The 25903-nt window shown below is 37.3% G+C and overlaps 1 protein-coding gene across 3 annotated transcripts; it reads left to right on the plus strand.

The window, feature by feature from the left end:
- Window positions 1-4521: 4521 nt before the first annotated feature.
- On the plus strand, window positions 4522-25747 carry LOC134662355 (histidine--tRNA ligase, cytoplasmic). Of its 3 annotated transcripts, none has more exons than XM_063518554.1 (9): window positions 4522-4782; window positions 4900-5187; window positions 6338-6550; window positions 6728-6949; window positions 8892-9098; window positions 14666-14960; window positions 18752-18852; window positions 21274-21456; window positions 25507-25747. In XM_063518554.1, exons 1-9 carry the CDS (start codon window positions 4690-4692, stop codon window positions 25735-25737), a joined length of 1833 nt encoding a protein of 610 aa, XP_063374624.1. In that variant the 5' UTR covers window positions 4522-4689; the 3' UTR covers window positions 25738-25747. The 3 variants fall into 3 exon arrangements, with proteins under 3 accessions (XP_063374624.1, XP_063374626.1, XP_063374625.1); XM_063518555.1 differs by lacking the exon at window positions 4900-5187 and adding an exon at window positions 5443-5611 and having other exon boundaries at window positions 4538-4782; XM_063518556.1 differs by lacking the exon at window positions 4900-5187 and having other exon boundaries at window positions 4537-4782.
- The last annotated feature ends 156 nt before the right edge of the window (window positions 25748-25903 follow it).

Here is a 25903-nt window from a genome sequence, read left to right on the forward strand (position 1 = left end):
ATTATCGAATGGGCCATTCTGCGGCTGAGACGACTGTGGTTTTATTTTTTTAATAGAGCTTAAAATACTAGCTACATCTTTAGCAGAAAAACCAGGGCTAGCCGACCTTTTACCACGCGTTCGACCTCGCTCCTCTTCATGGTGACGTGTATGCTTCTCCCCTGAACGTGGCTTCGAAGATCGTCCACCGTGTGCTGTGTTGCCTAGATTTGTCACGACGGAAACCTTACTAGTAGTGCCACGCAATCTCTGCTGCTCTGAGCGAAGCTCTGCCATTAAATGTTCCAGCTTTTCACATTTTCGTTGCAGGTCCTCCTCTGTTCCCCGGCGACTACTGCTGCGTCTACCAGGGCTGCGACTCCTATGACGAGTGTGACTTACATTAGACCCGCTGCGTCTGGTATAACTTCGGCTGCGTCGACTACCTCTATGGTCTCTCCGAATTGGACTGCGGCTTCGGTTACGCGTGCGGCTTCCGCGAGAATCCCCTCGTCTTTCAAGAGTTCGGCTTTTCCGGCTAGTGCGATTGTCCTCTCTCATTCCGCTTTCGCGCCGAGCACTAGGCGTTCGCAAGCGCCTGCTGCGGTCTGGTTCCTTGTCACTCATTATCTGGAACTCGTAAACAATAACATATATGTCTCAATGTCATAATTAATTAAAACATGTTTATAGAGAAATATTAGTATTTGTTAATCATCATTTGTCCCTCTGCACGCATTAAACTAATTGCATAGTGTACAGTGATTATTACATTATTATTGTCGAAAAACTAAACTTAACTCTGCTTTCTCTATGCTTAATATATTTGTCATATTAAGGTATTTGCTGAAAAGGTCTTTCAATGCTTACCACGTGGTTGCTAAACCATGTGTTATGGCTTTCAATAATTTAAGTAAAGGTTCACATACTCACTGTCAAGATATAAGATATATAATAAGCTAGCGACCCGCCCCGGCTTCCCACAGGTTAACAAATTATACTAAACCTTCCTCTTGAATCACTCAATCTATTAAAAAAAACCGCATCAAAATCCGTTGCGTAGTTTTAAAGATCTAAGGCTACATAGGGACAGACAGCGGGAAGCGACCCTGTTTTATACTATGTAGTGAAGTATCGCAAGTATCAAATACCTACTATTATACAAGGAAAGGTTAGTTGCCGTCATACAAAGTAGAATATCTTTATAGGCCTTTATCTCCTAAACCGTGCATCGTAGCACAAAAATAATGAAATTTTCGTTCCCCTTTAATACCCCCTACCCTGAATAACCTATCACATGAGGGCATGAAACATTGTTATCATCATCATATCACTGTGTATTTATGTCTGTGTATAACTTAAATCATCAAGAAATAAGAAGATTTATATTGTAGAATCTAAATAAAACATTAAGCTTCATATTGTAGTTGTTTTTAGCTTCATATTGTAGTTGTTTTTTTTTTTCTTATCTACCAAACTATTTCAGGGGAAATTCGTGACAGATTACACAAACAAAGCGCACAGCAATTTCGACTATTAATTCATTAAAAGAACCGTTAGGTAATCAAGTATATTATTTCTAAATATTACAGTTCGTAAAAATCATTATTTTCGTTAAGGTTTTTTTTTTATAATTCAAAAGTACAGTCAAGAGAATGTCATTATACGTAAGTCAAATTATTAATAAATAATTGACATAGCTTTATCTTTGTACGCGCATCTAGCCATAACAATCTTATGATTGTAACGAATGTTCTATACACATACACAGACGCAGCACATACTTAAATCACGACACTGACAAAATATGTGGGCATGTACTTACCACGTCTGATCTGTAGTAAAACTCCACAATACGATATAATATATAATTTTAATCGATTACTATTACACGGTAGGTACTACAATGATCCCCTATAATAGGTAACTTTGTTGAACACCTTTCGCTTGTCCCAAGCGTCCGAACCGTACGGCCGTTAACCTTCCAATCCCGCCATGCTCCCACTTGCCGCCAAAAAAACCTGACAGCTGTCACCAGCTGTCATCAGTGTCATAACTGACAGCTGACTTCCAACCGATTTTAATAATACCCTCAAATGATTATTAATTCAGTCAAATCACCTTACAATAGTTTGATTGATGTCACGTGACGTCAGCACGTGATACTACCGATTTTGACATAAGAATCGGTAGAGCCCAATGAAAAAAGAATCATATGGAAGCGACATACCTACAAAAAAAGTGTGGCCGGCGCCATATTGCCGAGAACTGAACATGGCGGTCTGTAGTGCTGCGAAGACAAGTTGATATTTGACAAGGATATCGATAAACTAAGTTGTCATCATTTTAAACACATAAACCTATTAGATCCACTTAAAGAGAAGAAAAACATAGTGTACAAAAGGCGGACTTTATACGTCTTATGACATTCTCTACCAGTCCACCTTATGCCCTAAGCCTGCCTTAAGGCAAAGCAGAAAAAATGTTGATGTTGGCGTGAAACTTAAGATACCATATAATTGAGAGAACGCTATTTGTTGGCTTATGTCTTTATGACGGCCGTTTGCATTATCGATACCTACTCTAGTTCATAATCGTACTAATTACGATTAATTAAGACGATAGTGCAGATATCACAAAGTTGCAATTTAATTATTAATATAAATGCATAGATGGTCAGGCAAGTCTTGTCGGTAGAAAAAGGCGCAAAATTCAAATTTTCTATGGGATGATATCCCTTCGCGCCTATATTTTTGAAATTTGACGCCTTTTTTTACTGACAAGATCTGCTTGACCATTTATAATTAGCGGTATTGTGAACTAGGGTACCGTTATTAGCAGTGATCGGGGATTTCTATGCCACACCGCGGGATATCAAGTCGAAATGGTAATATGGATACGCCACTTGGCCCGCGATAGGAACAAAACTGTTCGAAAAGTAAACGCTATTTCGGTGTTGGTGATTCGTTTATAAAATAAAGGACTGTAAAAAAAACAGTGTTGGTTATGATTTAAAGAAAAAATATTATTCAAAAAATGATTAAGTTTTCAATTTTTCAATTTCAATTTTTCAATTATTAATATTAATAATATATGCAATGCATGATTAATTGATTAACAGTAACATGCCAAAACACTCCTATATCGCACACGAATCCCGGAATCCCGCGGCATATCCATACTAGCATAATGATTGAGGTCATTCACCCCAAGTGGCATAGAAATCCCCGATCACTGGTTATTAGTTACATATAACATAAGAAGATCATTCTTCATATGTAGAATAAAACAACATTCATACACAAAAATATTCTTTATTCATTTCTGATTCGGAATAATACAACTTTGTTCAGGTAGTTCCAGAAAGATTCTTTTTCCGTTTGTTTTTTCTATAATATTGGAAACGTACATCAAGGTAAGTTTGAATTACACTTTTCATCAGCAAGAGTTTGTGTTTTGCCTTATATTTTCTGTTCCAATGGTTTCTAACCATTTCTCGTACATTCAGTTCAGATTTCGGTAACCTGAAAAAACAAAAATATTATATAATATATGATTACTTACTTTCCCTCAGTACAACCGCTTTCAGGATACAGGTTTTAAGTATATACATAAATACTTGGTCAACCAGATCTTTTCAGTAGAAAAAAGCGGCAAATATGAAAAATGTAGGCGCGAAGGGATATCGTCCGTCGTAAAATGAGATTGGTCCAATTTTTGCTAATTAATTGAAAATATAAATTTACATACAAAATCTTCCAAATACATGTTAAGATTCTTCCCCAAACTTTTCTTAAATTCGATATAAAAGCACATCACTAGCTGTCAAATGTACTAATTTCTATAGTACGAAAATATCGAAAATAAATCCTTAATTTATTCCAATATATCGCAAATAGTATTTATTGGCTAGTTATTAACTAAATACACACCATAAGAAGGCAGTCATCTATGAAATAACAAATATTTCAGTTAAAATGTAAACATACCGGTGCAACGACAAACTTTTCCGGTTTTCCTTTTTTCTTGAGCCACATCCAACAAAACTGCACTTAGGGATTATGTCCTTTCTTGTCCTTAACCACTACACCACATTATTAAACAGAAATATTCTCAAAATTTCCGAATATCCAATATTTTATTTTAATAACAGAACACTTTGACGCTTCATGTACCTTGGAAAACGTGAACTGAATATGGCGGACCGGCCACAGTAGGCATGTCACGTGACCATCAAATGAAAAATGTTGCCATAGCAGAACGCACTGAAGTATTGTTATCCTTTTCCACATAAGGGAAAATATATTGGTTAGAAAGTGACAACATAATTTTTACTTATTCTGCATCGAAATGCTTGGTATTTGTATAACTGATTGCATGTATAGAACAATATGCCGAGTCCACTCTTTTATACGTCATTGGTAGAGCCATGGTAGAGCCCAACGCTATTCAGTTACACTGTTTCACCTACACAGGGAATCGCTTGAGTGTTATGTATCTTGAGTATAAAAACAACTTCTTTAGTGTTGGCCTGAATAGCTTAAAATTATAACCTCTTTTCTTGAAGTACGTGTTATTACAGGTAAAAATGAAAGGTACAAAAGCGAAAGGCTAGGCTAACTGCAATTATTTTGTTATACTGCATTCGCTGTTATAGCCTTGGCGTTATTTTTTGAATGAAAGTGTAATCCCTGTGTTCTGCTTTTAATTATGGCCGATTCACAAGAATTACTACTGCAGCAAATTAAAGAACAAGGTGAACTAGTAAGAAAATTGAAGGCTGCAAAGGAATCGAGCGAAAAGGTAAAATTGTTGATGTAATATAATAAAATGTGGTGTATTATATTACATCATTCACATACTTTATCGTATTGGATCATACTTGTAATGTTTTAAATTACAGCTTTATTTATTCTATAGGCCTGCGTGTCCAACAAAGGCAGTTCACGAAACAAGTATGATTTAGCTGAAATCGACACCCATTTTTCGCAACACAGTTACATTTGCGGCTATACGCCTACCAATTGCGATGTGATACTTGCTAAAGACTTAGACAAAATAGATTTTCTAAAATACATATATATCTGGAGGTGGTGGGACCATATGCGGAGTTTCAGCATTTCTGAAGTATCACAATTCCCTATTGTTCAACCTCCTGATGTGATGAACTCAAAACCAAAAGGCGTTACGTTATCTATTGAAGTACAGGTCCGTGAGTTATATATAAAATAATTAAGTATTTATTCACTGTAAATATGATTTGGCACAGTAGATAGCCTCTGGTATTCTGTTAACTTTGTCATTTATTTTTAAATGTTATTTTGAACCTCCACATATGGTTCCCTAGTCACCACAAGGGTTGTTATTGACATCCATTATCTAAGAGCCCTATGAAAGACTTGAGTTTGACAACTAATTTCTGTGTGTTGTATTTTTCTGTTTTCCGGTTTAAACATTGTAAAGCTGTGGTGACAAGGGACTGTATTGGGTATTTTGGCATAAAATTGGATACAACCGGTCAAGCATGTCTTTCAGAGCAATAAGTCTTGTGAAAATCCATAAAACCGTGTTGAGGTTGTGCAATATTAACAGAGTTTTAACTCAGACTATTACAACATCGGCTAGTTGCAAGGTATTAGAAAGCTAAGCGCTTTACTTTACTTATATTAAATAAAATGCCTTTTTTTTATTTGCCCTTTAATAGCAGTTTTTTTAAATGAATGTTGTTTTGTTTTGGGTTAAATATTGCTAAAATGCGAGTCTCAAAATTTTTGTCAGTTGTCAATAAAAATAGTTCCTAATTGCATCTTTTTTGCCAGTAGCACCTATTTTAAGAGACTGGCGCAATATGGCATAATTCATGCAAAACTCTTTTCATGCATGAATATAATATACTCCCTTAGTTGTTTAGTGCTGTCAAATCCTGTTTTGGCTCATAGTTTTTTTGCTATATTTCATGGGAATATATTTAAGGTACAATTTGTCAGTACAAAAACATAAGTTATATGTTAGTATATAACCCTATGATTATTAACCCTACAGTGCTCCCGTTATAAGCATTTTACTGCCCGTGGCGAAAAAACTGTGATTGTTCACATACACTTGCCAAGGTCATTTTTTTTACTACTAAGTGTTAAACTATAAATATAAATGTTACTTTTTCTAATAGTTTTTGATTTATTTTATCCCATAAAAAGGGTTTCAACCTGATTTACCTAGCCATTATTTTAAACAAAAAATCATGTTAAGTATGGGCGGCAATATGCGCATTTTGCCACGCGAGCACTCACGTTTCAATAAAAGATGTGTCTATTCTAGGGTTTAAGATTTAGAAATTAACAAACACTCTTTCTTTCAGATAAAGGAAGAGGTAGCAAAGCTATTAGCCCTTAAAGCCCAGCTCACTCCAGAAGATGCCGCTCCACAGAAGTTCACCCTCAAAACGCCAAAGGGAACGCGGGATTACACTCCGCAGCAAATGGCCATAAGAAATGAGGTTTTGCAGAAGATTATAACAGTTTTCAAGAGGCACGGAGCTGAATGTATTGACACGCCTGTGTTTGAATTGAAGGTTTGACTATCTGCATGACATGCAGTTTTATCTTATATTGTTACGTGTCTGGGACATGAAAGGAAAAAAAATGGATTTCCCACACAGTAGACCTTGGGTTAATTTTATGCTTAACTATTAATTGATCTTGGTGTTTGTAACATACTTAAAGCAATAAGTACCATCTGGACTTTACAGGAAGTATTAACAGGCAAATATGGCGAAGACTCCAAGCTGATCTACGACCTGAAAGACCAAGGAGGCGAGATCCTCTCGCTGCGGTACGACCTGACAGTCCCGCTGGCGCGCTATCTGGCTATGAGCAAGATCAACACGTTGAAACGATACCACATAGCGAAGGTCTACAGAAGAGACAATCCGGCCATGACTAGAGGGAGATACAGGGAATTCTATCAATGTGTAAGTTTGACAAAACTAAGTCGGTCCATAATAAGATTAATAATCCCATAGCTTTGTTAACTGAATAACGCGTCCTAAAAACCTAAAGATACACCTATACACTAAGAAAAAAGATAAATGCAATAATGTTGAAAATAAGGATAAACATACTTACAAACTACGTAGGCACATACTTATTTTTCATTTCTCATGCTCTGAAAGAGGGTCATTGTTGTTCTAAAAGGTGTGCAGAAAATGATACGTTTCTGCACTAGAGCGTTTTACGTTCACAGTACGATTTCATGTTTTTTTTTACAATACACAACTGAAATTTGGGTTTAAATGCATTTGTTATACAATTTCCATTTTGATATTTAACTCTCCATACCATAAATAACGATACTTTTGCCTTAATTGTTAATTGAAAGTACCCTCAAGATTTACTATAAAATTGTATACTTAGTCATGTTTAAGAAAATTACTTTCCTCGCATTCGAAATGAAAAGTAGAGTGTTTAACTTGGGTGCAAGGCATCATTTCAGCCTCGGACTATTGGCGCTCTCACTGCGTTCAAGCACCAAACTACCTCGGCAGAAATGAGTGCCTTTCACCCCTTCATTAACAATCTACTATAAAACTTAACGTTGGACTACTTGCTTTGTTTTAACTGTCCACGACCTTATTGCCCATACGTTAAAGTAGTACATATTTTTGGCACTTTGTACGTTGCTCTGAAACAAGCCGCGAGAATAGGCATTATTAGAGAATTGGCATTGGAAAGTGTATAGGTTACGTTCGCGCCGTAAAGTGGGTCATGTCCGGTATGTAGATCGGTGTCGCAATACGCGATAATTCGGTTAAGGTCAAAGACAGATTACGCGGTCAACACTCATTATCACATACCTATTCGCTACTCAATATGCATGAGCATTGCTGCTCGGAACATGATTATGCGATTATTTTATAAGTACGTTATGCTGCGTGGTATAGAGAATGGAGGCGTGTTCCCCGTGTTTTATCACGAGACGAAATTATTTAACATTACAATACAGTAACTCTTTACTGATCCCCCCTACATAGAAATTTGTTTGCAGGGGGGTCTCTGCAGTCGACTGTACACGTTAAATAACAATATATAAATGTTTTGAGACAGCCGATGGGACAGCTATTTTATTTATCTAAAATTCTAAATGATAATATGTATATTAATTACCCTTACTTATCGTATCCGCTCACGAAACGTGTCCGATTCAGTTTGACATAAAATGCTTTCATATATCAGCTGTTCTCTTCTACACAGGTGCCAAGTCTCAACCGACTCTCGTGAAATTTTGAGAGTAGGTTCCATATATTTTTTTGTTTCCTTTAAGTATTGGAAAATTTTCTAAATGGCCGACTTGAATTGACTGAACTGAATTGAATAAACGACTTGGACTTAAAAGCAATGATAAAATAATGATATATATGGCATACCCTAACATAAAAAGCGAAAAAATGCTTCTAACGTCACGGCAGCGTCGGGTCGCATATAAAACCTATCTATAGTTATATTATAATAACATTACATAAAAGTACGAGTATCGTTTGTAGCTTTCTAATAGAGCCCGAAGGCTAATCCTATTGTCTATTGTTAAGTAAAACCGCTCGTGCCACGTGCCACAACCACCTGCATAAAAAATCGGTACTTCGGTCACTGAGTGCCGGCGAGTCGAACGCTACAGAACCAGTCTAAAATGTGTCATCGAGATGCGTAACAAAGGCGCGTTATCGGAGAGCGCACCTACACTGGTTTTTTGAGCGTTGGACTAGCCCGCGCTCAGGTGCCAAATAGAATAATTAGGACCCTTTTTTGCAGGTAAGTAGCACGTGCGGTTTTACTGAACAATATACAATAGGATAAGCCTTCGGGCTCTACTAGGAAGCTACAAACTATACGTCGTGTTCACATCAGGTTTTGTTGTAGGATTTCGACATCGCCGGCCAGTACGAGCCGATGGTGCCCGACGCGGAGTGTCTCAGAGTGGTCTCCGAGATCTTGGATACGCTGGACATAGGCACCTACGTGCTGAAGGTGAACCACCGCCGGCTACTCGACGGCATGTTCGAGGCGTGCGGGGTGCCCGCTGACAACTTCCGCGCTACTTGCTCCACTGTGGACAAACTTGATAAGGTACTACCCTAGCCTAACGCCCTCCTAGCGAAGTGCCTCAGAGCACAAAACAGATACAGTACAGAAATCGATCTACATACAAAGTGCGCTCGAGCAACGCACACATAGACATTGCTCACGGACACGATATCTCGGACCGGTTGGGACCAGTGCGAGCGCGAGTGCCATCCGCTTGAGACACGCGTCTGTGAACTTTTTTGTGCAATAATGGAGAAACTAAAAAAAAGTTATTATAACTGTTCAGTGGACGGTTGTTTAAATTCAACATTAAACAGTGAATTGTCGTTTTTTAAGCTACCAAAGGTTTCAGAAAGGTAAGTAGGTATCTGCTTGTATTTCGATGGTTCGTTTTAACGTTAAACAGAAAAGTTAGGTAGGTATAGGTATAGGTAAGCACCCCGCCCCGGCCACTACTAGATACGAGTGCCACTACCACGATAGTTTTTTGTGCATAAATCATAGTTGACAACCCTAGAGCGACCGCCGAGCGTAGGTATGAAAAGTGAAGTACATACATGTGATTGACTTCTGTACTGTATCTGTTTTGTGCTCAGAGTGTGAGTACGTGCTGAAATATGCTACTTAGGCCAGTATGTACACAATATCCGTGGAAAAACCCTACCGTATATTTTCATTATTTTTACCATAAACTATTTGTTTGTTGACCCCGAGCACATTTTAAACAATTTTAAGGTAGTTTACCTGTATCTCCGTTGACATTTTTCTGGGACGTCAGTCAACCGTGACCATAGTCGGGCCCATCTCTCGAACGGTATTAGGCTAATATTATTATTGTGTTGTCATGGAAACCCATGGATATTACTCTATAGTTCGTTTTTTTTAGCATTAGAAATAAGGTAAACAATCTTGATGTGTCTTTTAATTGAAAAACACATTTTAAAAATAAGTTACGGTAAATATGTAACAATTATGAATCTAATACGATCCTTTATAGTCTTCTGCTTTCATAAGTAATAGTTATTGATTTTTAAAAAGTGTTTTTCATTTAAAAGACATGTCAAAATCGCTTACCTTCTTTCAAGTTCTTTCTAATGCTAAAAAAACGAACTATAATGCCGTTTGAGAAATAGGCCTCTGGTCTGGTGGTGGTGATTTAAGGTATAAAATAATAATGAAATTATATCGCAGTAGACCCATTTGTGTCACTAAATATAGGTATGTACAAAACGCGAGAGTTTAAAGTGTTATACTGCAACCCTAGCTAAACGCCCTCCTAGCCTAGTCTGTAGTGAACCTGCCTGAGAAGCAGGTCCCGGGTTCGAATCCTAGTAAAGGCATTTATTTGTGTCTTTATCACAGATATTTTTTTCTGAGTCATGGACGTTTTTTATGTATTAAGTATTAATCAATATCTAGGGACCAATGGATTTTTTTTTGTATAACTATATGAATTGACTCACTAAATTATATTTGCATATGCCAATCTCATTACCCATGTAAATAATGTAAAAAAAATGTATATAGTTAGATAATAAGAAATTATTTCGTACGCCAAAAGGCACATCATGACTGTTCCTTAGAATATCTATATATATAAATGCAAGTGTCCTGACTGACTGACTGACTGACTGATTCATCAACGCAGAGCCGAAACTACAAAAGCTAGAAAGTTGAAATTTGCACACTAGGTTGCATTTGTAAAGTGTACAAGAGATAAGAAGCGATTTTGAAAAATTCAACCCCTAAGGGGGTTAAAAAGGGGATGAAAGGTTGTATGGGGTTCAAGTTTTAGTTTAAGCTAGGAATTTGAAACTTTGTGAAAATGTATTATATTAAAAAACAAGAAAATTAATTTCAGCGTTTTCGAAAATTCATCCCCCAAGGTAGTGAAAAAGGGGTTGAAAGTTTGTATGGAGATCAAATATTTTTGTGAGTGTGTGACTTTAAACTTTGTATATGGGTATATTATTATAAGACAGGAAAAGTAATTTCAGCGTTTTTGAAAATTCATCCCCTAACAGGGTTAAAAAGGGGTTGAAAGTTTAAATCCATTACAAATGCTTTGAAACTTCTTAGAAAGGCATAATAGCCGATTACAAAAAAAAGTAATTGCGACGTTTTAGGAAATTCAACCCCTAAGGGGGTAAAAAAGGGGATGAAACTTTGTCTTGGGGTGCAAATTTTATTTTAAGCTAGGACCTTGAAACTTTGCAAAAAGGTATTAAATTAAAAAACAAGAAAACTAATTTAAGCGTTTTTAAAAATTTATCCCCCGAGGTGGTGAAAAAAGGGTTGAAAGTTTGTACGGAGATCAAATATTATTGAGAGTGCGGGACTTGAGTCTTTGTATAAAGCCATATTATTAAAACTCAAGAAAAGTAATTTCAGCGTTTTTAAAAATTCATCCCTTAAAAGGGTTAAAAAGGGGATGAAAGGTTGTATGGGGTTCAAGATTTATTATTTTAAGCTAGGAATTTGAAACTTTGTAAAAATGTATTATATTAAAAAATAAGAAAACTAATTTCAGCGTTTTCGGAAATTCATCCCCTAAGGTGGTGAAAAAGGGGTTGAAAGTTTGTATGGAGATCAAATATTTTTGTGAGTGTGTGATTTTAAACTTTGTATATGGGTATATTATTATAAGACAGGAAAAGTAATTTCAACGTTTTTGAAAATTCATCCCCTAACAGGGTTAAAAAGGGGTTGAAAGTTTGAATCCACTACAAATGCTTTGAAACTTCTTAGAAAGGCATAATAGCCTATTGCAAAAAAAGGAATTGCGACGTTTTAGGAAATTAAACCCCTGAGGGGGTAAAAAAGGGGATGAAACTTTGTCTTGGGGTGTAAATTTTATTTTAAGATAGGACCTTGAAACTTCGCAAAAAGGTATTAAATTAAAAAACAACAAAACAAATTTCAGTGTTTATAAAAATTCATCCCCCGAGGTGGTGATAAAGGGGTTGAAAGTTTGTACGGAGATCAAATATTTTTTAGAGTGCGGGACTTGAATCTTTGTAAAAAGCCATATTATTAATTCTCAAGAAAAGTAATTTCAGCGTTTTCAAAAATTCATCCCTTAAAAGGGTTAAAAAGGGGTTGAAAGATTGTATAGGGTTTAAATTTTATTTTAAGCTACGAATTTGTAACTTCGTAAAAAGTTATTTCATTAAAAGAGAAGAAAACTCACGTTAGTGTTTTTCAAAATTCAACATTTAAGGTGGTGAAAAAGGGGTTGAAAATTTGTATGGAGGTCAATATTTTTTGTAAGTACGGGACTTGAATCTTTGTATAATGACATATTATTAGAATACGAGAAAAGTAATTTCAGCGTTTTTAAAAATTCATACCCTATAAAGGTCCAAAAGGGGTTGAAAGTTTGTATAGGGTTCAAATTTTATTTAAAGCTAAGAACTTGAAACTTTGTAAAAAGGTATTTTATTAAAAAAACAAAAAACCTATTCAGCGTTTTTAAAAATTCATCCCCCGAGGAGGTGAAAAAGGGGTTGAAATTTTGTATGGCGATCAAATATTTTTGAGAGTGCGAGACTTAAATCTTTGTACAACGCCATAGTATTAGAACACAAGAAAACTTATATCAGCGTTTTTAAAAATTCATCCCATAACAGGGTTAAAAAGGGGTTGAAAGATTGTATAGGTTATAATTTTATTTAAAGCTACGAACTTGAAGCTTCGTAAAAAGGTATTTTATTAAGAGAAAAGAAAACTAATTTCAGAGTCTTTGATAATTCATCCCCCAAGGTGGTGAAGGGGGTCGAAAATTTGTATGGAACCCAAATATTTATTGGAGTGCGGGACTTGAATCGTTGTATAAAGGCATATTATTACAATACAAGAAAAGTAATTTCAGCGTTTTTAAAAATTCATCCCCTAAAAGTTTAACCCCTTACCGCATGAATTATTAAAGGTTTGAATAAAAAAATATTTTTCTGCAAAATATAACTTTATTGGATATATATAACACTTTGACATAGTTTTTGTTTTTTTTTATTCATTAATAAAGAAACTACAAGGCAACGCCATATATGGCTTCATATGCATTATAATGAATCCACTGGTTAATCATATTTGGCTTCGTATGTAGCCAGGTTTAATCGTATCGTGTTAACTATATTTTGTGAAAATCGGTAAAACAGTTACGTTTATCGTTAAAACATAAATATACCAAGCATTTCTCGCACTTTGTGAAAGAACGGTACTTCCCAGAATGTTTACACAACAGACGGGTGTTTTTCGTCCAAATAGGAAAATGGTCAATATTATCGCATCTAACAGCATTGAGGGGTAGATCTTGAGATCTCATTGGAGTCTTGGGAAACTTTTTGGTCGAAACAGGAGACGCGGGTAGGCTGGAGGGAGTACCTGGACGACTTGATGTCGGTATTACGTTAATGCTAGCTGGTCTGCCTCTTTTTCTTGCACTAGGTTGACCTACTTTCAGAAAATTGAAAATTTCGGCTGGTGTTTCCAATTCTGCTATTATTGCTGGTAACTCAGTGCTACCTTTAAATTCAAACTTTTTTTCCTCATACGGTTCCATTTTTTCATTTTTCCAGACAATGTCATCGTCACTTACGTCACCATCGCCAGATATAATATTTACATATTTAGATGTTCTATAAAACCGCGAAGGATCCATATCTGAAAACATAAATTACACCTTAATGCATAGGAAGCCAAATATGACAGGACATGTTGCATGACTCGAATGCATACGAAGCCAAATTTGGCCTTTACAAGAACAAGGTCAAAACTATTACAAAAACAACGTATATCGCAAAATCCATATATCACCTGTATTAATGGATGTTTAAACTATGTATTTATATTTTTTTGGTGTCATTACTTACCTTTGTATCCTTGTTATTTAGCTGGAAAGTTTATCTATTTACTCCGCACTGCACTGAACGAGCATCTGTCACTTACCCACAACATTATTACAATAAATTGACTACCCACCGAAATAAAAAAAACACATTCCGATTCACGAAAACTAGCTTTTTAAAAATGGTATTGTAGTTTCGATATATAATTAAATTTAATATCTTAAAAAAAATATCTAACTTTGGTAAACAAATATGGCTTGGTATGCGGCAAGGGGTTAAACAGGGGTTGAGAGTTGGTAGAGGGTTCAAATTTTATTTAAAGCTAGGAACTTCAAACTTCGTAAATAGGTAGTTAGGTAGTAGGTTTTATTAAATAGTGGACTTGAAAATCTTCTGGGGGTTGAGAGAGATTATATCGAGATTATCGAGAACAATTTTATTCAGTTAGGGGCTCGAAACTTTGTAGCCAGGTTGTGAAAGACAAATCTCATGCGTTGTATAATAATTAACAAATGATTAACCGTCCCTACTGCTATCTTTTGCTGCATAATGTTCTAAGCTAATGTAGAATTTATAACCAATATACAAATCCACGCGTACGAAGTCGCGGGCAACATAGCTAGTTAAGTTATAATCTATTTATGTACCTGTGATGAACGAATAAAGAATTGAATTGAATTGAATTGAAGCGACGGTAGAGAGGATTTGTTTTTAAATTGTCGTATCTCTAGTGTAGTCTACAATAATCTTATAAAATTTCAGTTGTCATGGAAGGAAGTGCGAACGGAAATGATAAACGAGAAAGGCGTAACTCCAGAAGCGGCAGACAAAATCGGCCAATACGTCAGACTGAACGGCGGCACGGAACTAGTCGAAAAACTCCTCAAAGACGAGAAACTGTCTAAAACTAAAGCGGCCGTCGAAGGCCTTGAGGGCATCAAGCTGTTGCTGCACTATTGTGAACTCTTCGGCATTAAGGATAAGATCCTTTTCGACTTGAGTTTGGCGAGAGGGCTCGATTACTACACTGGAGTTATCTATGAAGCTGTTTTAACTCGTAAGTACGAATTACGCATGTAGTATTCTCCGCGTCATTCAACATTGGACTTTTTTTCTTTAGAGATAGAATTCGTTATTGTGCGTTAGCGTAATGTTAGTCTTTGTTAATGAAAATCGTTGCCATCCGTTTTTTCTCATATTCACGCGATGCGAAGTTGCGTGCTAAATCGATAATGAAATCGATAAGTCCACGGTAATTAGTGATTGTAAGGTGTTAATTATGTAAGAAGGATGTTGTGCGTTTTTTTATTAAATAAGTAATTTACGGGGAGATCATTTATTTAGTATTTAGGACACGCAGCATATTTAATCAATTATGTCGCCGGCTATACAAATGTTTCTTAACCTTTTTGCTCAGTCGCCATCAAATATATCGGAGCGGCCAAGGTGCTCAAATATATCTTATCATGCACTTTAACGTGTCGTGATAAAGGCTTTGTTCAGATATTTGTGGACCCCTTGACCGCTCCGATATATCCGATGGCGAACGTTCATTTAAAATTACAATTAAGTTTTATTTTCTGAAAAAAGTTGTAGTTAACCTTGTAGATATTATCATTTTTTAATTTATTGGTTTTTAAACACTTCATTCATTGGTGCACCCTATTAAATATTTTTCATATGTTTATAGCGTTATGGTATCGATTAGATCGCTATTTATTTATTGGATCTAGCTAGGCAGAAGGCAGGGGTCGGAAGAAAACACGTAGATAGATGAAGTTCACAAACGTATAATAGAGAAAGAACTTTACTATGACGACACAAAAGATAGGAAATGAGAAATTGAAGCGATAACTATTACTGTTTGATGTCAGTGCCTATGTCTCACGACAGTTTAAATTCGATGCAATCATCGCTTCAATAAGCGATACAGTAAAAAAATTGAGATCGCGTCAGTATCGCGCGCGGCGGAACTGATGCGAAGCAGTACGTTCAGCATCAAATACATATATAATGACGGCTAAAATGGCCAAATATGATAAGACACATCCTTATTTCTATGGCTACAAGGGAGTGTTACGATATATTTGGTCACTTTGGCCGTCATTATCTATTTGATTTGACGCTGAATCCAAAGTCTATTTTTTAACAAGCTTTTATTAGGTCGACCTGTATGTAACTATGTAATGGAATCTTGCAAGTTAAATTTGATCCACTTCCCGCGGTTTCCGATTGAGCTGAAATTTTGCATACACGTCTAAGTCGGGTGACAATGCAATATTATGGTACCATCGAGCTGATCTGATGATGGAGACAGGAGGTGGCCATAGGAACTCTGTGATGAAACAACGCAACCTAATTGTGTTAGGGGTTTTTAGAATTGTCTCGATAATTAGTTGTCTGTCGTAAGAAAAGTACAGTCAGCGATAAAAGCTTGTACCAAAAATGGAATTTTTGCCAAATACTCATTTATTCCGTAGACTAAAATGACATTTCATAGTATGAACATCATGTGTCATTTCATACTATGAAATGTCATTTTAGTCCACCGAATAAAAAAATAGACTTTAGGTACGTGCGTGCACTGGCGCCACTGGCGCAGCCCGGCGCCCGCAGTGCTGTCTGGCTGGGCCGGTATGGTGCGCGCACGCCGCGCACGAATTTATTTCGATCGTATGCGCCAGGGATGTTGCGAATGCCGATTTTTTGACATCCGCGGATGCGGATGCGGATGCGGATTTTTAAAGGCTCACATCCGCGGATGCGGATGCGGATGCGGATGCGGATGCGGATGTCAAGATAGTACCATAAAAAACGTCAAATATTACATTTTAGTATATTTTATTTCAAAAAACCGGCCAAGTGCGAGTCGGACTCGCGTTCCAAGTGTTCCGTACATTAAGTCCCACTCACGCTTGACTTCTCATTTCTAATAGGTTTTTTTGGTTAATTTCTAAATTACCTACCAGTCTAGCACTTACGCCGATGCTAAGACATTCCTGTACCGACCTGTTCCACATCCGCATCCGCATTAAATCCGCATCGATTTTACGCGGATGCGGATGCGGATGTTGAAAATAATGCGGAAGTTCCGCGGTTGCGGATGCGGATGCGGATATTCGCAACATCCCTGGTATGCGTATCCCTGGTATGGACCACGCCCCCACCGAGACCTACAGTGGCTAATAATAGTAATAATCCGGGAAGGTGACTCCACGCCCACTGGGTGCTGTCCCTGGCTGGCTTGGTGGTGGTTAGGGATTGCTCCCGGTACTGAGTTTGTATGGCGAGAACCGGGAATTTCCCGGTTCCGGTACTGTATTTGTATAGAAAACCAGTACCGGGAGCAATCCCTAGTGGTGGTGGCACGGTTGCGCCAAGGTTGAGGGCTCACTGAGCTCGGTTCGCTTGAGCCGGTCGATGGACACGGTGACGACGTCGCCATTGACTTCGATATCAAAGGGGTCAAGGTGCAATGATATTATATAACCATAGATAGGTTATACTCATACTTGAGGAGCACAAAAAATACTTGTATATTTATTTCTGTGACTAAGAAGAAATCTGTTATTTTTGATTAATTTTTTCATTCCATCCATCTTTGTCACAATCGTTGTTAAATATAAGGTAGTCTCTTTCTCTTTCGGTGTGCGGGCGCGCGTTAGCACATTTCTCGCTTGCCCAGCCGCGACTAAAGGCAACTTGTCCAATTTGTCACAAGGTAAGCGCTTCAATTTTGGAACACCAATAACCTATCTTGAGTTATAAATCATTGTCAAGGTGATGATCTTGTGTGGCCCGGAGTAGGGAGTCAAGGGACTTGAGAGCTTTCTTTTCGCGGGAACGATTGGGATGAGCCGATGAGTTTCCTGGGAACAAAGAAAGTTTTAGTAATATGGAACATTGGTGGACTTGGTGATATTTACCTTTGCTATCAAATCCAAAAAATATGCAAATTTCACTACGTCAGCATGTATCACTGAAGTATAAAACCAAGGCAGTAGACAAAGAAAAACAATACACATTCAAATTAAATTAACTAACTATAACGTCAGATAAAGTTATTTCGTTTTATTTTACACCTCCAAGTACGTTTTCTCAAAAATGGACGGCAAAGTCGACGTTGCCGGTTAAAAAATAGGTCGCGAAGTGCGTAGTTTATGGTCATTCAAAAAATTAAAAAGTTAAAAACATTGCAGTCTCGATTTCGGGACTGCAATGTCGCATACAAATTCTATTATTTAACGAGTTCCAAACTTTTTAAAACTTTAAATGGCCATATCAAATGAAGGCATAGGTCCCTTAAACAGCCAAACAGATGATCAGCACTTATTATTATAAAGCCTATAACAGACTATCGCACCGCACCGCGACCTTGGAGCGTCGCACCCATAAGTGAGAGCGAGAAACAGATATCTCTTTCTCGCTCTCACTTATGGGTGCGACGCTCCAAGGTCGCGGTGCGGTGCGATAGTCTGTTACAGGCTTAATGTTGGTACCGCGACTATTTAGGTGTCTCAAATAGGTTGGCGTATTTTCAGCCGAAAAATACACTTCTTTTTTTTTTTAAAGGCGGCAAGCAAATTTTTTTAATGGTTGTATTTTTTCTGTGAAAATTAGAACGTTGCTTCTGTAAGTTCTGTAAAATATTTCTATTTCTTGCACCATTTTTGAGAAAAGCACTATATATGACTCGGCTGGAAGGCTACTTGCTGGCTTCGGATTCAATTAAACGGACTCCCAAGGTCGTCCGTTTAAAACGAATCCTCAGCCTGCAAGTAGCTACTTCCGAACCTCGACAATAATGTACTATTTACGTACGCTAAACAGTTTTTTGTACGTTTTCAGAACCGATCAAAGTCGGCAATGAGGAGCAAACCGTTGGATCGGTAGCTGGTGGCGGACGATACGATAACCTCGTGGGAATGTTTGATTCTAAAAATAAACAGGTATGTATGTTATGCTTGAACATCTAATAGGATTTAAATAATCACTGTGGAAGCGGAAATCGAGGCTGGGTATTCATTTTGAACGTATCACCTTGGAAATCCGTTCAATTTAATACGAAGACAGCAAATTCTTGAACATAACTGTCGTTATTGAACGCACACAATTAATAGGTTTCTTATGATCGGTAGGTAAGTACATATGATATTTAATTTTTTTAAACGGGTCGCACTTATTTTACGTAGTCTACGAGGATCGAGGGTGGATTTTCTTTTTGGGTCAGTGAGGGCAGCTACCAGATCCCGTGCTGCTACGAGAAAACGGTCTAAGAAGACCTTCCCTCGATTTCAAATTAATGAAGATTGGCTTTTACAGATTTTGGAAAAAACATACAGGATGCGAGAAAAAGGTCATTTTTGACAAACTTTTTTTTTGATGCCAATCGATCCCATTCCTATTAAGGATCAAAAGCTTGTATGGAACCAAAAAAAATTTTCCGGCTAGAAAAGCCACTAATCGAGGAAAACTTTTCCCATACAATTTGTATGAAAATGAAAACTTTTATTTTTCACATGCTGTTTTTGTATGCCAATCGATTCCATTCCTATCCAGTATCAATAGTTTCCTAGGGGTCAACTTACGGTAATGTACTAAAAAGCCACAAATTAATAAAAACTTTTTCCATACATTTACTATGGGGAAAATGTGAAATGTTATTCTCAATTTTCTATCTCGCCCATCAGTCCTACAGCAATGTCTTCATACAGTATTATGGTCCTTAAATGTAACAGGACTGATTGGCCAGATAGAAAAATGTGAATTAAATTTCACATGTTCTCCATAGTAAATGTATGGAAAAAGTTTTCTTTAATTTGTGGCTTTTTAGTACATTACCGTAAGTTGACCCCAAAGAAACTATTGATACTGGATAGGAATGGAATCGATTGGCATACAAAAATAGCATGTGAAAAATAAAAGTTTTCATTTTCATACAAATTGTATGGGAAAAGTTTTCCTCGATTTGTGGCTTTTCTAGCCGGAAATTTTTTTTTGGTTCCATACAAGCTTTTGATCCTTAATAGGAATGGGATCGATTGGCATCAAAAAAAAAGTTTGTCAAAAATGACCTTTTTCTAGCACCCTGTATGTTTTTTCCAAAATCTGTAAAAGCCAATCTTCATTAATTTGAAATCGAGGGAAGGTCTTCTTAGACCGTTTTCTCGTAGCAGCACGGGATCTGGTAGCTGCCCTCACTGACCCAAAAAGAAAATCCACCCTGTATTTATGGCGTTATTCATAAACGTCTCCTAAGTTAATCATCTGATAATCTTCGTTTTTCACTCTTATGGCATAACGACAGATAGGGACAAACGACGATCATCAACTGATTAAGTTAGCAGCCCTTTATGAATAACGCCATCGCCATTAATGACATGTTTGTTTCACGGAAGTTTAGAATATAACACTTGCGGGGCGTGCGCTTTCAAAATCGTCGCGGACTTTCTCGGTCGAACTCTACCACTTTAACTAAAAAACTTATGTTATAACAGACACAGATAAAATTTGCGGTTCGGGGTAAGATTGTCCCCAAATAGGGATGTTGACATGAATCGCGAATTGTTGACATGTTATGTTTTTACCATAGCAGGGAATATTAGAACGCGGAAAATCATATTTTGCAAGTGTAAATATGCGTAATAAATTAATTAAAAATAATCAAAAGTATTAAAGACAAGTTATAAAACCTGCCTAAGTGTCTACAGATTATCGTACCGAAACGCGATCTTGGTGCGGTGCGGCGCACGAATCGATAGTATGTAAGGCGGTGCGTTAAGGACGCAGCTATAAGTTAGAGCGAGAAAGAAGGTCACTGTCCGATGCGGTAGTGTGTTAAGGCTTTAAAAAAAATTGTCAGTTGCCATATAAAGAATTAAAAAAAATGACTGACAGCAGTTTGTTTAAAACGCCGTTACGTCATCAAGGTCACGTGACAGTTTGGAGCGTTTAGGCGCGAAATTTAAACACGAAACTTATTATACATGTTTTTTTATTCAAAATTAATGAATATATTTTTTTTATATTTTTTTCTGTAATTATTACGTGTCTATCTACAAAATGAAACCAGTTCCAAAAAATTGTCAACATCCCTATTGTCCTTGGAGGATACAACTAAACGGAGTAGCCATTAACAGGCTTTCCCCTCTGTCGAAAATAGGCGGCCAACGGTCATACACAATGTATGGACTGACGTTTATCTGACATGCCTATTTTTACGTTACGCATACATTTGACGTTCCCCTCCCCCGCAAAAATCGGCAGACTGTTTTGTACAGAAAATTACAGACATGGCGTCTCCGTTTGATTATATCCTCCAAGGCTTGGAGTCCAAGCTATTGTCTTATTTGGTTTGTTTGTTTGCGCAGGTGCCGTGCGTGGGCGTGAGTATAGGCGTGGAGCGCGTGTTCTCGGTGCTGGAGGCGCGGCTGGCGGCGGGCGCGCTGCGCGTGCGCACCGCCGACGTGGACGTGTACGTGGCCTCCGCGCAGAAGGACTTCCTGCGCGAGCGCATGAAGATCTGCGCCGAGCTCTGGAGCGCCGGCATCAAGGTAGGGCAGCTAAACTTCTGAACGTCATTTATTTTTAATTTAATTTATTACTAATAAGTAAATGGTATTAATGTTATTATGCTGCCTTGAGCAATAAATTAAACTGTAGGCTGCACTCCTCAAACTGACCAACATTTGTTCAGCAACTTTTGAAAATAACTCATGTTTTGATTTTTATAACACTTTAAAGTTTATTCTAAGACGCAATGTATTGCAAATTTTGTTATGTTTAAAGCGTGACAAGCAACGTCAAACACACTGATGTCAGCGTACATTGAAGGCAATATTTATTTTGTATGAAAAAGAGGAAGTCCAAAGGATTCATAATTTTTAAAAGTTGCTGACCAAATGTTGGTCAGTTTGAAGAGTACAGCCTTTAGTTTAATTTATTGCTCCTGTTACACGAAGCACCCTGTATACTAGCTTAGAATAGAATAGAATAATACAGTGAAACCTGGTTAAGTGGGACCTGGATAAGTGAGAAACCTCTATAGCTGGGACTCATGGTGCGGTCCCGACACTTTAGCACTGAATTACCTCTGTTAGTGAGATAAAACGAACCTCTATAACTGGGATTAGCTGTTGTGATTTTATAGTCACATTTACCTCTATAAGTGAGACAGAGAGTGTATTTTACCTCTTTTACTGAGACTATATTTATAAGATTACATTTTCCTAATTGTTTTTTTAGAATTGTATAGGAATTGACCTCTGTATCTGAGATAACGTCAATCTATGACCTCTCTAACTTGGACTTTATTGATCAATTTCCGTATTCTTACTAACTCTTAGTCTATGCACAAATTCCGCATTTGCTTAATTGTGTCTAAACGACTTTCATTTTTCATTTAGTTATTTTATGTAGTTAAAACTATCGAAAGGAAAGCTGAAATTTTTGATACGTAACATGCACGAATAAACAGATTTTCATTTAATACATTTCTAAGACGCAATGAAGTCCGTATCAAATTTAATTGAAAAAATCTATCCTTTGGAGAATCATTCAAAATAAATTCAAAGAAATATTTAAACAGACTTAAAAAATATTTAGGGACAAGGATTATTTTACCTTATTTATTTTTAAAGATAATTACAAAATACCTTATTAACCACCTCTATAACTGAAATATATCCTCTATTAATGGGACCCTCTGTAAATGAGACAGACATTTATTTGTACCTGGCTAACTGAGAGCCTGGGTAAGTGAAATACCTCTTTAAGTGAGACAAATCTGCTCGTCCCTTGAAGTCTCACTTATCCAGGTTTCACTGTAATACTATTGTGTGCCCTAACAGGGTGTCATGATCTGACCATATACAATGTAACATCTAATGTACATGACAATACAATATGAAATAAATGAAATGAAATGAAACTGTACAATCGAATGTCGCCGGCGGTATTTCCGGACCGATACGACTTTCAAACCTTCAAGAAAAGAGCGTCCTCCCATATTAAAAGCCGGCAACGCGCTTCCAATCCCTCTGCTGTTTCGGGTGTCCATGGGCGAGTGATCGCTTACCGTTGCGATTCGTCTGGTCGTTTGCCTCCTGTATCATAAAAAAAACGGTCCGTCGTGGCAATCGAGGTCCCCACACCACACATAAATTTAGTTGTGCTGCATTTAAAAAAAAAATTGCACCTATGTGTGGTGACGGTGGCTCTGTGTTACACAAAACTTCTACGACAGTACTACAATGTTGCATAGAATCTTTTTACAACTGCATACTTAGTTTTCAACGAAATCGATTAATGATTAAACGAATTTTCCCGCTTTTGAGGCGCTAGAAATTCTTCTGGTGTAACAAATGATTCCTTTTCATCCATTTTAAGCACTGTATTACAAAATTACAGATTACAGAACATTTAAGTATATGGTTAACTTTGATTGTTATTGACGACTATTTAAAGTATAACTTTTCGACTGGTTATTAAGAATATACGTTACGTTATAAATAACAGATAAAATCCTAATACAATATTTTTTACAACATAATCTGGCAATCCGGTTAAATTGGTTTTACTTCATTTATTTAAATTGCGAGAACCGAAGTGGATATTAGAAAATTATTTTGAAGAGGATTTTAAAACGTTTAAAGGTTTGCTCTGGACAGTTTGAAACTTTTCCATCTATTATTTTCTTGTAGATCAACATATTATTTACTTCTACATTATTCTTTGACCGCCTTCTAGCCACGTCGGTGGTGAGTAACCCTGCCCAGGAAGCAGGGGGTCCCGGGTTCGAATCCTGGTAAGGGCATTTATTTCTGTGTTTATCACAAATATTTGTTCTTGAGTTATGGATATTTTATCTGTAGATAATTATTTATATTTAACTATACACGGTGCTTCTTAATGTCCGTTAATTTCAAGGGTGCATTCCTGAGCTTAAATTAAGTAACTGTCGAAGTAACTCCATTTTGGAGGTACTCAATGATTTATTTATTTTTATCTGATAAGGCCGCTACGAGCGTGTACACTTGCCTTAGGGCTTGTTTATATATTGTTTAGTGTTCAGTATGAGTTTATACATTTGCTACTAAACGCAAGTACTATTTCGGGCGATCGATATTCGAAATGTCATTGATATGTCACCGTTTTCAATTGTTTGGTGGATTAAAACATAATGTCCGTGTTACAACAACGCTTCAACGCTATTAATAACTTAAAATAAATATATGCTCAGTTTCCTTAAATGTACTTAGCTAAAGTTGACGGAGTTTTAAAAAAACACCGTGTACAGTGAAACCTGCATAAATGAGACTTCAAGGGACGAGCAGATTTGTCTCACTTAAAGAGGTATTTCACTTACCCAGGCTCTCAGTTAGCCAGGTACAAATAAATGTCTGTCTCATTTACAGAGAGTCCCATTAATAGAGGTGAAAATAGAGGATATATTTCAGTTATAGAGGTGGTTCATAAGGTATTTTGTAATTATCTTTAAAAATAAATAAGGTAAAATAATCCTTGTCCCTAAATATTTTTTGTCTGTTTAAATATTTCTTTGAATTTATTTTGAATGATTCTCCAAAGGATAGATTTTTTCAATTAGATTTGATACGGACTTCATTGCGTCTTAGACATGTATTAAACGAAAATCTGTTTATTCGCGTTACTTATCAAAGTGTCAGCTTTCGTTTCGATAGTTTTAACTACATAAAGTAACTAAATCTTGGAGGATATAATCAAACGGAGACGCCATATCTGTAATTTTCTGTACAAAACAGTCTGCCGATTTTTGCGGGGGAGGGGAACGTCAAATGTATGCGTAACGTAAAAATAGCCATGTCAGATAAACGTCAGTCCATACATTGTGTATGACCGTTGGCCGCCTATTTTCGACAGAGGGGAAAGCCTGTTAATGGCTACTCCGTTTAGTTGTATCCTCCAAGAACTAAATGAAACTTGAAGTCGTTTAGACACAATTATTATTATTATTTGTGCATAGACTAAGAGTTAGTAAGAATACGGAAATTTATCAATAAAGTCCAAGTTAGACAGGTAATAGATTGATGTTATCTCAGATACAGAGGTCAATTCCTATACAATTCTAAAAAAACAATTAGGAAAATGTAATCTTATAAATATAGTCTCAGTAAAAGAGGTAAAATAGACTCTCTGTCTCACTTATAGAGGTAAATGTGACTATAAAATTACAGCAGCTAATCCCAGTTATAGAGGTTCGTTTTATCTCACTAACAGAGGTAATTCAGTGCAAAAGTGTCGGGACCGCACCATGAGTCCTAGCTATAGAGGTTTCTCACTTATCCAGGTCCCACTTAACCAGGTTTCACATATTATATATATCGTAGTCTAGTATCCACAATACAAGTCTTATTGGGTTTACATTGGGACTAGGCCGCAGTGGCGGCGCGTCAAACATATCCATAGGCAAGCCGAGGCTAATTTGGCTTACATATTTCCTTTACAACTGTGCTCAAACGTCCAAAAACAGGCAAGCCGGTGGGAATCGGCTTTTATGGACGCGCCGCCACTGCTAGGTCGATCTGTGAAAAATTGTCCTATAGTATTGAATTTATTTACTCCAGACGGAGCAATCGTATAAGAAGAACCCGAAAATGCTGAACCAACTGCAGCACTGCGAAGAGGCCGGGATCCCGCTCGCCGTGGTGCTCGGCGGCGACGAGCTCCAGCGCGGAGTCGTCAAGGTACGGGACATCGCCTCCCGGGCCGAGAGCGAGGTGCCGCGCGGCACACTGGTGGCCGAGCTCACAGCTAGGATAGCCGCGCTAAACAATGCCGTCAATGGAAACAAATAATCTTGTTCCATTGAATAATTTTACGGTTTAGACTCACTTGTTTTAAGTCACTCGCGCGACATGTTTCGTCAAGATACGGGACGTCGCCTCCCGGGCCGAGAGCGAGGTGCCGCGCGGCACACTGGTGGCCGAGCTCACAGCTAGGATAGCCGCGCTAAACAATGCC

The sequence above is a fragment of the Cydia amplana genome, chromosome 3 (genome assembly GCF_948474715.1).
Source record: "Cydia amplana chromosome 3, ilCydAmpl1.1, whole genome shotgun sequence".
Lineage (NCBI taxonomy): Eukaryota > Metazoa > Arthropoda > Insecta > Lepidoptera > Tortricidae > Cydia > Cydia amplana.

Coding starts and splice junctions, on each gene's coding strand:
- LOC134662355 (XM_063518554.1), top strand. CDS start 4,690: ATGGCCGATTCACAAGAATTACTACTGCAGCAAATTAAAGAACAAGGT. Junction 6,950..8,891: donor ACAGGGAATTCTATCAATGT/GTAAGTTTGACA, acceptor GTTTTGTTGTAG/GATTTCGACATCGCCGGCCA. Junction 21,457..25,506: donor TCTGGAGCGCCGGCATCAAG/GTAGGGCAGCTA, acceptor TATTTACTCCAG/ACGGAGCAATCGTATAAGAA.